The sequence below is a fragment of the Hydra vulgaris genome, chromosome 09 (assembly GCF_038396675.1).
Source record: "Hydra vulgaris chromosome 09, alternate assembly HydraT2T_AEP".
Lineage (NCBI taxonomy): Eukaryota > Metazoa > Cnidaria > Hydrozoa > Anthoathecata > Hydridae > Hydra > Hydra vulgaris.
In genome coordinates this window covers 55,608,731-55,625,527 of record NC_088928.1, presented here as the reverse complement: position 1 = coordinate 55,625,527, position 16,797 = coordinate 55,608,731, and the positions used below count along the sequence as shown (strand labels likewise).

Genomic DNA, 16,797 nt, shown 5'->3' with positions numbered 1-16,797 from the left:
TAATCAAGAAGCGTGTATCTGCTAAAAACTGCAGTTCATTAGATGGTTTTAAAAATGCTATTCCTCATGTATGGTGTACAGAAATTACATCAGGACTATGTGAAAATCTTGCCAAATCCATGGCCAAACGAATTAGTGCTGTGTTAAAAAACAAAGGATATACTACCAAATATTAATAGTACATCTGTTTAAAATGATTATACAATGTAATAAAAATAATTGAACTTGTTTTTGGTGAAAATGTAATATTTTTGGAAGTATTATTGTTTTTGGAAGTAATTATGAAAAGTAATTATGTTGCAAGACTTTTTGCATTTGTATACACATTGCAAACATTGATTTGTGTAAAATTGTGCCTTGTTGCAAGACTTTTTGCCAGCACTGTATATATATATATAAGTTAGTAAAAAACACTTATCTACCTTTTTTCTTCTACTTGAAGTTTTACTATTGCTGGATCATCAGGAAGAGTTGCAGCAATGATGAAACTTCAAGCAGAACAAAAGTTCGATAAGTGTTTTTTACTAATTTATTATTGCTCTGTTCTTTAAGAACATTGAGCACTATATTTGTAAAATACACTAACATAATTTACATATATATATATATATATATATATATATATATATATATATATATATATATATATATATATATATATATATATATATATATATATATATATATATATATATATATATATATATATATATATATATATATATATATATATATATATATATATATATATATATATATATATATATATATATAATATATATATATATATACGTATATATATATATATAATAATGATAATAATAAGTAGATATATACCTTTTTTAGTAAAAATTTCAAATACCTTGAAATTTTTACTAAAAAAAGTTTTAAAATTTTTATATGATGATTATGCATTCATTTCAAAGAGTCACTGATGTTAACTTTTGTTATAGAATCAATCATGAATTTTTTTATAATACTATTTATGCAAATTGTACAGATTTTTTCAGTTGATAAAGGAAATTTTAAAACTTGTGAGCAAAGCAGTTTTTGCAAGTAAGTAATTTATTGTTTTAGTCACAAAAAAAATCTTTATATTAATTAATTTTATTGTTGTTTTAACATTGATAATTTTTTTTTTTTAAAGTCATAATATTATAATAAAATATAGAATAAAAGTGATAATCAATATCAAAATAATCTAAAATAAATATTACATAAAATAATTAAAATAACAAGGAGTTGTAAAGGATGAAGTCACTCATATAATTATCTAGTGAAAGGAGTTTATAAGTAACAATAGCAATAATAAACAATTTAGTAGCACTATTTGGAAAAATAGTGACTAGGGCTCGATGAATTGGCAAATAAGCTAAAGTTTAGCATAAAATTGACAAAAAAATGAACCTTAAGTTTGCCAACTTTACTTTATTCAAATGCCGATCTTTGCTTTAATAATGGAAAAACAAACATGGCATTTTATCATTTTTGTTTTGAAGTTTGTTATTGAATTTTTATTTTACACTTTTTTTCTTATTTCACCTCCTCAAGGCCATGAAGGCCACTACAGTTGAGGAGGCTACTTTTTAATTATGGTTAAAACCCTCTCTCATCTCTATAACTCTGAAACAAAATACTTAACAAACAAGGCCGCTGCGCAGAGAAACAAGTTGAGCGTGGTACTACCAGGAACGTGGTGGAGATTGAACTTGGAATTTCTTGCTTATGAGGCGAATGCTCTACCACTACACCACTACCACTAACTACTTAGGAACATTTTATGTTTTTAAGATATGTAAAGAAACCAAACTAAAACTTTTCATTAAACAGTCTTCAAAAACATGTGTTACTATTTTTTTTGATTAATTTTTTTTAACTTGATTAAAAGTCAGTTTTTCCCGTTTTAGTTATATGACCTTATTTGAGGGCTTGCAACAATAGTATGTGCATTTTTTCTTGGTTGCAACAAATGCATTTTCTTTCTAATTTAAATTAAATATGTTTTGAAAATGATTATTGAAGAAAAAGTTTTAAATAAAATTTTTTTTTTTGGGTAATATTTCTACTACATTACATAATACAACTTTCATTTTGCTGTTTTTGTTTTAATATTTATTAAGAATAAGAATTCAAAGTTTGGTATGCTGTTTTTATTTTATTATTTTATTTAGAATTTAGATAAAATGTTTGTTTTGCCATCTTATAATTGTTTTATTTAGAGTTTACATAAATTGGTCATTTACTGTTGTTTTTTTATCATTTTATTTAAAGTTTATATAAAACGTTTGTTTTTCTGTTTTTATTTTAATTATTTTAGTTAGAATTTAAATATAATAATTAAAATAATGTTGTTTTTAATTAAATTTGTATAGCAAATTAACATTAAGTTTTAATACCACATGTGTCAGCCTAAAACTGCTTGTGTTAAATTAAAAAAAGAGAGGATTGTAGATGTTTTTCAATAAATATTTGATTTGTAATTATACATAATTAGACATGCATAGTTATATAAGTTCTGACCAATTATGATAAGTGAACAATTACAAAAAACAAATTATAATAAAGATAGCATTTCTCAAATAGAGATTTTATTAAAAGAGTGCCACCAAGCTAATGATAGTATAATTAAGATTGTTATTATTGTGTATAAATTTAATCTGGTAATAAAAAAAATGCTGTTTACTCTATATAGTTGATAATGGGTTGCAATGTCTGAAAACAATTAGTAAAAGTTTGCAAAATCCTAAAATTGATTTGAGTTACATATTTCTCTTAATTTTATTATAGTTTTTTTTTTTGTCTTACAAATTTCACTTTCAGTTTTTAACTTGATTTACAATGTAGTAGTAATTTTTTGTTTTTATATTTTAAGTATATAAAAAAATAATAGTAATAAAAACTAATAGTAAAAAATGTAAAGTATTAGGTTTATATATTTTGCATTTTCATACATTTATACATTGTTTATCTGATCAACTGGATAGATGCAAAAATAGAAATGAAGTGTAAATAGTTTTATTAAGTTATGCTGCTAGTGTTACATTTTGGATGTATATGCTTGCTTGTAATCAAGTTCCATGTAATCTTCTGTGTATATTTTAATGATTCCAAAAAATAACTACTTACTGTTTGCTACTTTTTTTACTTTAAGAAAAAAATTATTATAATATTAAAGAATAAAGTTGTCTCAATAATTGCTAGTCAGTTAATATGTCTAACATAATTTATATCATATTTTTTTTGGTCTACATACAATTTTGGTCTAAAAGAGCCTATACTTTGATCAATACTATGATTACAGTGGTAGTAGTCCTGGTGACCAGGAATAGTTCCACTATTTTTAATAGATTAATTATGAAATAATGGTTGGTATGTTTATAGAATTTTGGAGTCAAATATGGGTTTAGTAAAAAATGGAAGGTAGAGTTGCTAACCACCAAGGAGTAGGGTCAAAATACTTTTTAACTTCAGAAATGATTTTTTTCTCCCAAAAATGTGTACTTAGATATCTAGTATTCAGCCCTTCGAATTAGTTTGCTGACCTTAAAAATATATATCATTCAGCCATTGGAATTAATTGCTAACCTAAATAGGTCTAAGGTTAGAGATTCTGTGTCAACCTCATTATTTTGTGTCAACCTCTTATGTTGTTATGTAGAAATCTTTGTATTTAAACTATTAATTTTAAATTACTTTGTAATTAAACTATTAGCCAACCTGTTGCAGACCCTAAATAGTTTAAAGTCAACAATTTATTATTATCTTATTTCGAGAATTGAGTATTTAAAGGGATCCCAAACCTCCGAGGCATGTTGTGTTCATATTATAGGGAATGATTAAAAAAAAAATATTCAGGCAAACTTTTTTTGATTAAAACAAAAGAATAAATGCACACAAAAAAAACCCAACTTTTTTGTTTTAGTTAAAGCTTGTCTTCTCCATTTTGTTGTAGGGCAAATAGTCTTCTTAATATATGCTGCGATCTACAGTCTTGATAACTTATTCAAGCACATTTTATTCCTAAGAGTTTTAGTACATGACATCATTGATTTTTTTTGTTTGTTTGAAAGATTGATTATGTACATAAACAACAAAATCAATGATGTCATGTACTAAAACTCATAGGAGTAAAATGCGCTTAAATAAATTATCAAGTCTATAGATTGCAGCATTTATTATTAAGACTATTTAGCCTACAACAAAATGGAGAAGACAAGCTTCAACTAAAACAAAAAAGTTAGTTTTTCTTGGTGTGCATTTATTCTTTTGTTTTAATCAAAAATATATAGCCAAAACATTTTTTTTATTTATCATTCTCTATAATATGAACACAACATGTCTCAAAGGTTTCGGATCCCTTTAAATAGTTTTGTTGTATTATTACTCATTTTTAACTCATTCTTGCCCACTATGTAGTCATAATTAATTTATTTTTTGCATTGATAATAGTTCATTAATATTTTTACATTATAACACATTCAAAAATAATTTGTTATAGCTAATTAATTTTTATAATACAATTTTATGTTAATTTTTTTTTTTGTTTTAGACGTAATCGTCGAATTCAACCAGGGGTTTCTCCATTTGCTATTCTTTCAGACACTGTACAGTTTAATGATGGCAGTATTATAGCAAGAGTATTAAACTCAAACACTAACATCACATTCTTACTAACTATTGATACTTTATACGAAAGTACTGCTAGAGTTCGTGTAAATGAAATTGATCCAATTAGATTTAGACATATAGTTTTTGAAACTTTGATTAAAGAGCCTTCACGTTTTAAGTAATTACTACTTTTTTTTTTTTTAATCTTGCGTTTTGTTATATTGAATTTTTTGTATCTTTTGGATAAAAGTTATAAGAGTTATAAATTTTTTAGATACAGTTTGTTAAATAAAAATAATGACGGATTTAAATTGAAGTTCGAGAAGAATGTTATAGTTGTTACTTATAAACCAATGAAAATAGACTTTTACGATGATGCTGATGTCTTATTAGTTTCCTTCAATAACAGAGGGTTGATGAACTTTGAGCACTACAGAGTGAAGCCGTATGTATTTAGTATAAACAGTATTATTACTGCTGTTACATATATTTTTTAATACTAATAATTTTTTATTAAATTTTGTTTTTCATTAAATTTTTAATATAATTTATCTAAGCATTTTATTTAAATTTATTGAATCATACAAGAAAAAAAAGTATTTATTTGCACTTTTTAAAATGCTTTTTAAAAAAGTACTATAAGTACATATATACATAGTATATATATATAGTATAAAAGCAGAATAAAAATAAGTAGTGCTATAAATATAAGATTAAATTTTAAAGTTATAGTGATATTTGTTAAAAACAAGTTCTGTTAATGAAAAAATGATTGTAAGTAAAATGATTGTAAGTGAAATAGTTTTGTCTGAGAGGCAAATTAATAAACAAGTTGAAAAAGTTCTGATTTACATAAAGGAAAACATTGCAAATAGGAATAATGGTGATAATCATTGAGGAATAATAAAAAGATATCTACATTGAACTTTATAGTAGTATTAGTGCCCTTTCGAGCATGTTTGACTCAGAACTCTTGGCAGCCATTGCCATGCATGAAGCAAAGTGCTGTAGTTCGAATCCTACCACAAGAACCTTTTTTAAATTTTTTTTGATTTTTTTAAGATATAAAATAAAACACTTTTGAAGTTTTATAGATATTATATACATAACATATGTAAAGATATTATACACTGTAACAAATGAAAGGGAGAGTATTTTTAAAAAAGCCTAAAATTTCTAAAAATATCAAAACACTGGGAGAAGTTTGTTGCGCATATGCCAAGGTAGTTATGTTATTAATGTGCTTAAGTAATTAGTCCTAATCAACCGCGGGATGGTCTGAAAAAATTGTCTGAAACTTATTAAAGAAAAAAAATTAATAAGCTCGTCCTGCTACTCAAGAAAGTGCTGCTGTGAAAAAAAAAGTGTGTTGCTTACAAAAAATTCAAAACTTTATTTTAACAATTAAATGTCTTTTTTGATATTTTTATTTTTGCTATAAATATATACGCCCAGATTTAAAAAATGGAAAAAGTTTTGTATCAAGGGGTGGATTTGACATACTTAGCTCTCTGTGATTTTAAAAATTTACGAGATAAATTACATCATATAATACTTTAAGAATAATAGACCTTAGCATCAGACAATACTTTTTAGCATTCTTTCTTACAATGATATAAAAGATGCTTATTCTTGATAACAACAGCAGCATACGAAGGAGAAAACCAAGATGAGATTTGACTTGAAACCGGTTTAAGGGAATAAAAGTTTCAGTGCTAAATCCAGAAGATATTACCATATTTTTTCTACTACCTTGAGAAAATTCAAGAAGGAGAACGCCAATGGAGAACAGAGAGAAACTTAGCACAAGCTAATGGTCATAGACAAGGAAAAAATCAAAGAGTGATTAGGGTTGTTTGAAAAACTAGTCTTGAAGTTAACTTAATGATTAAGAGATTAAGAAAGAGAAAAGTTTTGACCTTTAATGACAGCAGCAACAATATTTTAAATTACCAATAATAACAATATTTGGTGATGGATGAAGAAAGGACATGGTCAATTTGATCAGTAATAACATTAAAAGTCTTAGAAAGAAGGAGAACGATAAAAATCAAAAAGAAAAATCGTTGAGTGGAGAGGTGCTAAACAAGAGCACATAAAAGAATAGTCAGAGAAAATCATAATAAATTAGTTTAAAGAAAGAAATAGCAGAATTTAAATTTGTCTTGCGAAGATAAGAGCAAGTAGGTCTGTTGAATCTTGGTAGGGGTAAAGTTTAACAGATAATAAGTTAATTTTAAGACCACAAAAATTAGTAAATAATAGGTTGAAACAATTTAGTAGTTTGATTCAGGTACTGTAGTCATGTTTTAAATTCTTAGAGAGTATGGTCCTATCATAGAAAATACATGGTACCCTACAAAATAAGCTGTGCTGTTGCCTTGGTCCTGGTAATCAACTCCTATTTCTAACAATCTCTATATATATCAAAAACACTAACAGGGACACGCAATCCATGGCATTTTTAATACACTGATATTTTACAACTGAAATCAACCGCTTTGGGAGTTATCACAGTTTGAGAAATCTTACTTCCAGCTGACCTATTAAATTAATTTAAAAGCTGTACCCTCATTAGGAGCTAACAGAAAGAGTTAAACAATTCAGTGTGGAAACATCCAGGACATGCAACTCTAAATCTTAGGGTTTTTTTAGTTTTTTATAACACTCAAATTTTATTCTTTTTCTTAACCCGACCAAATTTAAAAATATAACTATTTAACTTTGCCCTTTAACCAACAAAAATCTGTCATTTAAAAAAATAGTTTTAGCTCTTGTTTCTGTTCTGTGCATGATGGATAGCTAAAAATATGTACACCTACATATTTAAAGGGCAATAAAGTTTGATAAAACATTTTTTAATAAACTTTTTTTAATAAACCTTAAACATTTAAAAATAAACATAACACCTGAAATTCAAACATTTATCATATTTTTACATTTTAATTGAAAGTTTTCAATTTCATTTATCGTATTTTTTGTAGTTAGACTCACCCCAGGCGAGTTTAACTACAAAAATGCAAATGTAGCTTGATTTTCTTTAAAGATGTTTTATTAAATGTTTGTAGATGTAGTCCTGAATAGATTAGCTAGAGTTGTTACAAAAAATTGGATAGTGGTCTTTTCTCAAACAGAAAAAAAAACATGGTCAAATTTATTTAATTTTATTACTTTTAAAACAGGAATTATGAAAAATCGAAGGAAAAAAAAGATGATACTCTTAAGTGCTTTATACATGGGAGCAGGCGTGTATGAAGCACCTAAAATAAAAATATCTTAAAGGCACAATCAAAATCCCATAAGTAGAATAGAGAAATTGACCTTTACATCTGCATCAGATAAAAAAGGAGTGCTTAACTAGTTAACAGAAATCTTCTGCACTTCCAAGGAAATCTTATACTTGTTTTTAAGAAAATTTTACACTTTTTGTTTTTAATGTTTTTGTTTTCCAGGTACTAAGCAGGGGCAAATCTAGACCTGTTTTGGTACCGCTTAAATAGTATGGGCATCAAAAAAAAGCTCTTAATAAATATTTATTATTTTTTATTTTTATTTTGCTTGTTTTATAAAAAATAGAGAAAAAAAGGTTTCAAATGCAGTAGTAAATAACTAATTTACTTTTTATTTTATTGAGTTCATTTTTTCTTCAGGACAATAAAATGGATTTAAAATTATTGTATGACAAGTAATTACGTGCTGTAACATTAGATATAAATAAAGAAATAAAAATTTATTACAAAACTCCATTTAAATACAATGAAAAGTATGAAAAGTTTGTTTTATTGGAAGATATAATGATTTTAAAATATTCATTAGAATATTTCTAATGAATATTTTAAAATCATTATATCTATTTTAAGAGTAAAGTTAACTTTTGCTTGTTGTCAGTTATAAGTTTACTGTTTTTAGAATAAGATTTTAATCCTTTTTGCAAAACTTATTTATCTAAATAATTTTTTGAATAGTTTTTTTTATTCGCAATAACTATAATGCTCTTAACAGCCAATTTTTGTTATTTGCAATAAATTGCAAATCAAAGTTTGTTTTTTGCTAAAATAAGCAAAAAGTATCTTTTAATGCCAAAATAAAAAATCATTTTATTCATATATCTAGAACAAGTTATTTCTAACCTTTTTGTTTTTTAAACAGTTATAATACTTGATTAAACTTTATAGAAATAATGTTTTTTGGAATTTTTTTTTTTTTTGGAAAATTGTTTTGAAAATAAAAAAAGTTTTTTTTTCAAAGTATTTTCAAATATATCAGTGTCTTTTGAAACCTTTGTGAAAAAATAAAAGATTAACAGTAAAAATATATATATATACTTAACTCAAAAAAATGTTTTCAATGTAACACGTTAAATAAAAAAATTTGTAATTTTTTTAAGACAAACTAAATTTAATATTAGTTTATCCTGATGCAATAATTGAATAATTAAAAACTGTTAGACTCGTGATTTAGATCTATTTATAAACAAAACATTGAGGAATTGAAGTTGTCTTAGTGACATTAATTCATTAAGGACCAGGCCCGAGATATCTCGGGTCATGCTATATGGTCCAAAAAGACCGAACCCGAGATAACTCGGGCGGTCACATATTTTACGTTTCATTATGTATTAGCCTGAAATAATTTGTGAAAATGATCTTATAACAATATTATTATATTAAATCAACTAAGAATCAATCAAATTAATAATATTTAGATTTTAATAATATCTAGAGGTATTATATTATATGTCAATATCTAAGTTTTAAGCATTAAAAAAAAAATGATTTTTTTGGTGCATTTATTTGAAAAAATATCGGTCCTTAAGGGGTTAAAAATGTTATTTTATTTAGTTTTTCATCTATAAAATATCTATATCTGTTAAATAATCAATATTTTTTAAATATTTGATTATTAAATATTGATTATTTGTTAAATAATAAATATTTAATAATCAAATATTTTTTATTTAGAGGAACTGTATCAGAAGCTTCAAAATCAAATGAATCAAATGATCTCAATGATCAAGAAGAAGGAGTTGAAAAGGAAGAATCAGAACCGGTACTTGGTTTTTTTATTTTAAAATATTTAAAAAAAACTCTTTTTTAAAAAACAAAAATAAATGGGTTGAAACAAAAAAACAATTTTGTTTTTAAACTATGCTAAATGACACGAGGTTGAGTTATTTAAAGTAGTAGTATTTTTTCTTGAAACATTTTTGTAAAAATAGTAGTAAAAAAAATTTTTTTTAGTAGAATTTTGAATTAAAATTAAAACTATTTAAGGTACTGAAATAGTAATAAAATACAATGTTAAAAACTTTTAACATTGTATGTTTTTTTGTTCAGAGAAATATCAAGTCGAATTTATAATTATTTAAAGGGATCCCCAAGTGCCGAGACAAGTTGTGTTCATATTTTTAAAATTGTTTAAAAAAGCATTTGGTCTAAACTTTTTGTATTAAAACTAAATAAAAAATGTATATCAATAAAGCCTAAAATTATCATTAAAGAGTCTTTATAATAAACACTGCAATTTTCAGACTTGATAATTTGTTTCATGCTGTATTATTAATAAATGTATCTTTTATACATTTATTTTTAAAATAAACGTATAAAAGATACATTTATCTAAAAAAAATCCTGACAATTTTTAAAAACAAGTTACGCTACTAAAATTGAAATTTGTATTACAAATAGTTTTAGGGATTTAGTAAAAAATAAGGAAAATAAGTATAATTTGCTAATTACTGGATGAAAAAATAGTTCAATATCTTAAAAATTTTTTTTACAATGGCATCATATAGTGAAACTCTTATTACTTAAAAGAGCATAAATAATAATCAATAAATGATCAAGTCTGTAGATCCCAGCATATATTATCAAGACTCCGAGAACCAAAATAAAATGGAGTTCAAAGTCAAGCTTTGACTAGTTCAACAGTTTTTATTGATACACTTATTTATTTAGTTTTTTATTGAATTTTATAAAAAGAAATTTAACCCAAGTGTTTTTTGTTTTTTTTTTAGTATTTTTTTAAATATGACCACAACTTGTCACAGCACCTGACGAAATGACCACAACTTGTCACAGCACCTGAGGATCTTTAAGAAATTAAAAGTGAAGTGAAATACAATGTTAAAAACTAAATTAGAGTATAATTATATAATGCTAATGTGTTTATTATTTTTTTGGCATTTTCCATTGACAAACAGATAACCACCTAAAACTGGAGTGTTTTAATTTTTCAATTTTTGTCTCTTGTCAAGAGACAATTGATAATCTTGTATGATTATACAGTAGAATTTTACTAACTTGTACCCTAGATTAGTTGGACTTTTGTTAAGTTGGACTTGGTAAATATCCATGATAAAATTCTCAATTAAATTATATTATTCTTAAAATAATAATTATTTTTAATGTTATTTTATATTATATAGTTATATACATTTATATAGCTATATTGTATATACATTTTGAATAGTTATTATTATAACAATAAGTTAAAACTAATATATTATCTTAATGCGGTAGTGGTAGAGTGCTCACCTCATAAGCAAGAAGTTCTGAGTTTGATCCCCACCATGTCCCTGATAGTACCATGCTCAACTTGTTTCTTCGCGTAGCAGCCTTGTTTGTCAAGGTTTGTGTTTCAGAGTTATAGAGTGGAGATGGTTGTAGAATTATTTTCATACTTCTTGAATTATTTTGTTAAATTGTTTTCTTGTTAGGCTTGACTGCACTGTGGGCCTAAGAGACTGTCAGGTTTTATATTGTGTCAATCAAATAAAACTTTTTATTCAAAAGTATTTTATAAATAAAAATCTTTTTATTCAAGAGTTTAATTTTGCATTAATTTTTATATTCTGCTCACTTTGTTCAGATTTTAAAAAAACTTCTTTCTTTTCTTTTGTTAAGACAAATACTCTATAATATAAGACAAATATAGATTATCCTTGTTACTTTGTGCTAGTGATGGGAAAAAACAAGTTTTTCAATTTCATCCAATATGCATCTTTTTTTAATGTGTTTTATCACAATATTTTGCTAGCTGAACTAAAGTTTGGAGCAGCAGCTTTTAGTTCAAGTGCAATGAAAAAATCATTTATGTGGCTTGCAATAGCTTTATATTTTTAAAAGATTGTGTTTAAAAGTTTGGTAATCAAAGCATACTATTCTGCAGCTCTGCAGCACAGCAGGCTTTATTACAAAAGTTATATTCCATATAAAATTTTCAAAAGTATAACTTTTAGAAATTTTGTACTCAATATAAAATTTTTAAAAGTTATACTATGTATAAAATTAAAAAAGTTGGTTTAAATATTTTATTATCACCTGCTGCAAGAAATCTTTTGCAAGAAATACTCTTTTTGGTCAATATTAAATGTGGTAGTAGTGTAGTGGTTGAATGCTTACATCATAAGCAAGAAGTTCCAAGTTCGATCCCCACCATGTCCCTGGTAGTACTGCGCTCAACTTGTTTCTCTGCATAGTGACCTTGTTTGTCAAGGTTTATGTTTCGGAGTTATAAAGTTGAGAAAGGGTTGTAACCACAATTAAGTAGCCTCCTTGTCTGTAATGACCTTCTTGACCTTGGAGAGGTGAATAAGCATGAAAAAAATATTTAAAAATACCCTCAAACAAGTGTTTAATCCAGCTATAAAGTTTGCTTCAGAAGCGCTTCCAATTACATATTGATTCTAGTTTAGGCCATTTGTATCTGGTTTATTTGTATCTAAATCTTCATCCAAATCATTTGCTTACTTTTACATTTACTTTTACATATAATTGTATATAAATTGAAACAAAATTCTAAGAACTGAAAACTGAATTATAAATTGTTTTAATAATTAAAATTAAATTTAATTAAACTTAATTTTAATAGAATAATTGTTAATGAAGTTAAGCTTTATAAATATGTTATGTTTATAAATAGTATTTATAATATTAATCTAATTTTTTATAAATGTCATTTCAATCCATAAGTCTATTTGAGTGATTGCTACTTCTTAAGGATTTTTAGTTTTACATTGCTTCATAATTTAATTAGGGACACAAATTCCAAAATAAAGCTAATGGATTACAATTTTTCTTTCCATAATGTTTATAGGCATTACTAGTTATGAAACACAGTTTCATAACTAGTAATGCCTATAAACATTATGGATTAATTTTTTTTTTTTTTTTAAAGTATTAAAAAAAAAAAATGCTAAAACAGTTCCCAGTTTTTTGTCAAAACTTTTTAAAGTACAATTATGTTTTTATTTTTCTTGAGTGGTTTTTTAATTATTCAATTTAAACATTACTAGTTCTCAGGCAAATGGTGTTTGCTACAAAAGTTTAATGTGTCATTTAATAGTTGTACTTTGTTCTTTGAATTAAATTTTTTTTTAAAACTAGGAGCATGTTAAAGATGTGAAGATTGAAGATGGTGAGTGGGAAGAGTCATTTAAAGAGCACCGCGATTCAAAACCATATGGTAACATCATTAATATCATTTTGATGTTTTTATTTGTTAAGTAACTTATATATTCTGAACAAATTACTTTAACAAAAAAAACATTTTATTTGAAAGATTTGTGAATGATATCAGCATCCTTGTACAGTACCAAAATGTTGTTCATGTACATAGTGCATTAATATAAACAAGATATTATCTTCAGAGAAGAAAAAAAATAAGATTATCAAAAACTAAGATAAGCAAAGCTACAAAATGAAAATATATTTTTTCTGTCACGTTTATAATAATAAAAGTTTAGGCTGTGGTATTTTTATTCATAATAATATATTGGTCATATTGGGCTTTACACTTGTCTAATTCCAGACCATGAATAACTAGCTTGACAAGAAGTTTCAGTTCTTGACTAATTGATTAGAGAAAAATCATGCTTCTGTTCACAATGCTGGATCAATTGAAATTTTATTTATGAATACCACCAACTGGTCCATAACATAAGGAGGGAAATAATTTTGAAAGGTGATGCTATTTAATGACATAAATTTTATGTACTACTTAAAACTATTTTATCTTATCACTTCTGATCTTTTTTTTTTTCTGGTATGTTTCCTCATACCACTTTCTTTCTATATGAGTGGGAAGTCCTAACACTTTAGTTCTATCTTTGTATCAAGTTTTCAATATTTAAAAAATAATTTATGAAATTCTTTTTTAAATATGTTGTAAACTTAAGATGTGTCTGATTTGAAATGGGCTGTTTGCACTTTAACTTTAAAGTCATTTGAGATAAGTGTCTAAATCTTGTTCAATATGAGTCATGACTAATGTTACTATTGTGCAATTTCCATCATACATACAGTTTTTGTGTTTTGATTTAGGTAATTCTTGACCGATATGCATAACCTTACAATTTGTTATATTAAATTTCTTCAGCCAAGTTATAAATATTCAAAATGTTCTACTGTGTACTCCGTTGAAGTTTTCCTATTCTGATTCTGTGCAATCATTTCTTATAAATTCTTGTTAGCTGTATGGTATCTTTAATAGTAGGCTTACTTGATTGTTTGAATTTTTTAAAGATGCTTGAGTTATGCTGGATTCATGGATATCAAGATTAAACAAGATAATCAGTAAGCACATATAAAACTTTTTTGCGTGTCTATTTACATACTAGTAGTGCCATGTTGTGTTCATTATTTTTACTAAATTCTTTCCATGTCAAATTCCTTTATATTCATCATTTTTTAGCAATAAAATCTTTTTATTTTCTTGCTCTTTCTTTGAATGGTTTGAATTTTTTCCTAGTATATTGAGAATCGACTTGGCAATTCTAGATTTACAAAATTAACTTTGACTAACATTTTTAATACAAAAACAGCTTTCTTTGACAACAGCCATTGATACCAACTGTATTAAAAAAGTGACTGTATTTTTTATTAACAACATAAATCTGCCTTTTGGAATATCAATGCCAGATACTATTCACTTGCTTCACAAAACCCACTTTTGCTTTGTGATGCACTTTATGTTCAGCAACCATTTTACTTCCTAATAAGTCTTAAAATATCCTAATATTTGAAAAACCTCCTTAAAAGACCTAAATTCTCCTAAAATTTACTTGAATTTCAAAAATACTCCTGAAATCACAATTAAAACTTTTTTTTAAAAGCTTTAAGTTTTCTTTTGAACATTCAACTAAACTTTCAAATTTTGTACTAAAATTTTTGAATAATATTCAAACTTCATTAAAAAATTATAAAATCCTCCTAAATAATTTAAAATTTTTTTTTTTTTAAGTTTCACGGTAAAATCTCCTAAAAATTCCTTAAAAATCTCCTAAATTTTTCTAATTTTTTAGCTCAAGAAAAGTGTGGCCACCCTGTAAAAATATTTATTATCCTAACATTTCTTTCCAGTTTATTGCTCAGTTTATTGTTAAATCAAGACTTAAAACTAACTTTACTGATAACAATGATGTTAATGGTTTTGATACTATTTTAATTCATTTAGATTTAATTCATTTAGTTTAGTTTTAATTCATTTAATTTAGATTTAATTCATTTAGATTGTAGTTTGGTAATCAATTTTGCTTGCAAGTTGACTTTCAAATATAAAATTTTCTCATTAAATACTTTTAGTTCTTCTTCTATATATAGGTTTTTTAATTTTGTATTCTGAGGATTAAAACCAAGAAACTCTTATTTAATAATGCTGACTGCTTATTTATTTGTTTGATATCCAAACAAATAAAAATTTGGATTTTGTTTGAAATTTTGTTTCCAAATGTTAAATAATATTTTTACCAAACTTTAATGGAATTTGTGAAACCAAAAAAAAAGTATTAAAAAAAAAAAAATGCTAAAACAGTTCCCAGTTTTTGTCAAAACTTTATTAAAGTACAATTTTGTTTTTATTTTTCTTGAGTGGTTTTTTAATTATTCAATTTTAACTTTATTAAAATACTTTTTAAAAAGTTCTATTTAATTATTTAATTATTTAAATAAATAGGACCAAGCTCTATTGGGATGGATGTTTCATTTGTTGGCTTTGAACATGTCTATGGCATACCGGAACATGCTGATTCGTTGGCTTTAAAAAACACATCGTGAGTTTTATTTTTTGCAATTTGTTGTTGTTGAATTTGCATAAACAATACTACTATAAATAAAAATGAGGAAATCAATTTAAATTAAATAAAAACTTGTATTACAGATGTAACTCTAATAATATTTAATTTAAAAAAAAGTCTAATATGATGCAATAATTGTCTTTGTTGAGAAAATAAATTGAACTAGAAGATTCTGGACCTATTGGTTTAGGACTTATGGTAGTAGTTGCGGAGTGCTTTCTACAGTTTAAAGAAAGTAATGCCATTGCACTAACGATTTCCAATAATGTTCATTTAAACTCATTTAAAAGATATGTCGATGACTCCTGTTCTCATTTTAACTCTACTGAAGATGCAAAAAACTTTTTAATATTACTTAATAACCATAAAAATATTCAATACACCATGGAAATCAAAAATAAAAATAACACACTAAACTTTCTTGACATAACTGTTATTAACATTAAAAGTGGTATGTACGATTTTAAAGTTTACCGTAAAGATGCCGTAACTAACATCCAAATCAAACCTAACTCATGCCACGATTCAAAAATTATAAATAGACTTTTCAAAGATAATGTTCATAGGGCATTATATTTATGCTCTTATAATAATATAGAACAAGAGTTATTATTTCTAATTGATGTTTTTGTAGAAAATGGTTGTAAAAAAACAAGCCTGGAAAATATTATAAAAACCACTAAAGAAAATTTCCATTATAAAAAACAAAATATTGAAACTCAACATTTGTCAATTTCATCTAAAATATTGTATCTTTACTGTGGATTCTAGGATTCACCCCAAAGTTAAAAAAAGCTTTCGAAAAACCAGGTTACACACCAGTCTTTAAATCACCAAAAAATTTACAACATATACTTACCACAAAAAATAAACCTCCTCTTCCTATAAATTCTTACTCTGTTGTGTACAAACTCGAATGCTCCTACAAAAATTGTTATATCGGTGAAACAAATTTAAAATCTCATCTTGCATTTACCAACATCAGAAAAATACATACGAATGCGATTATTCAGCAATAGCAGAGCATTCAAAAAATTGTCATGGTTATTTTACATGGAACAATAAAAATACTTTAAAAGTAGATGTCAACAATTTTAACAGAAAAGTGAGGGAAG

The 16,797-nt window shown here is 25.3% G+C and overlaps 1 protein-coding gene across 1 annotated transcript in view; it reads left to right on the top strand.

The window, feature by feature from the left end:
- The first annotated feature begins 929 nt into the window (after window positions 1-929).
- Window positions 930-16,797, top strand: part of LOC100215131 (neutral alpha-glucosidase AB) — a 39,560-nt gene continuing 23,692 nt past the window's right edge. Inside the window, exons 1-6 of the mRNA XM_065806094.1 lie at window positions 930-1,056; window positions 4,550-4,786; window positions 4,883-5,053; window positions 9,570-9,657; window positions 12,996-13,074; window positions 15,562-15,658. Of these exons, the coding sequence (XP_065662166.1) occupies window positions 935-1,056; window positions 4,550-4,786; window positions 4,883-5,053; window positions 9,570-9,657; window positions 12,996-13,074; window positions 15,562-15,658 (794 nt within the window). The 5' untranslated portion in view covers window positions 930-934. The remainder of the gene's footprint in view (window positions 1,057-4,549; window positions 4,787-4,882; window positions 5,054-9,569; window positions 9,658-12,995; window positions 13,075-15,561; window positions 15,659-16,797) is intronic.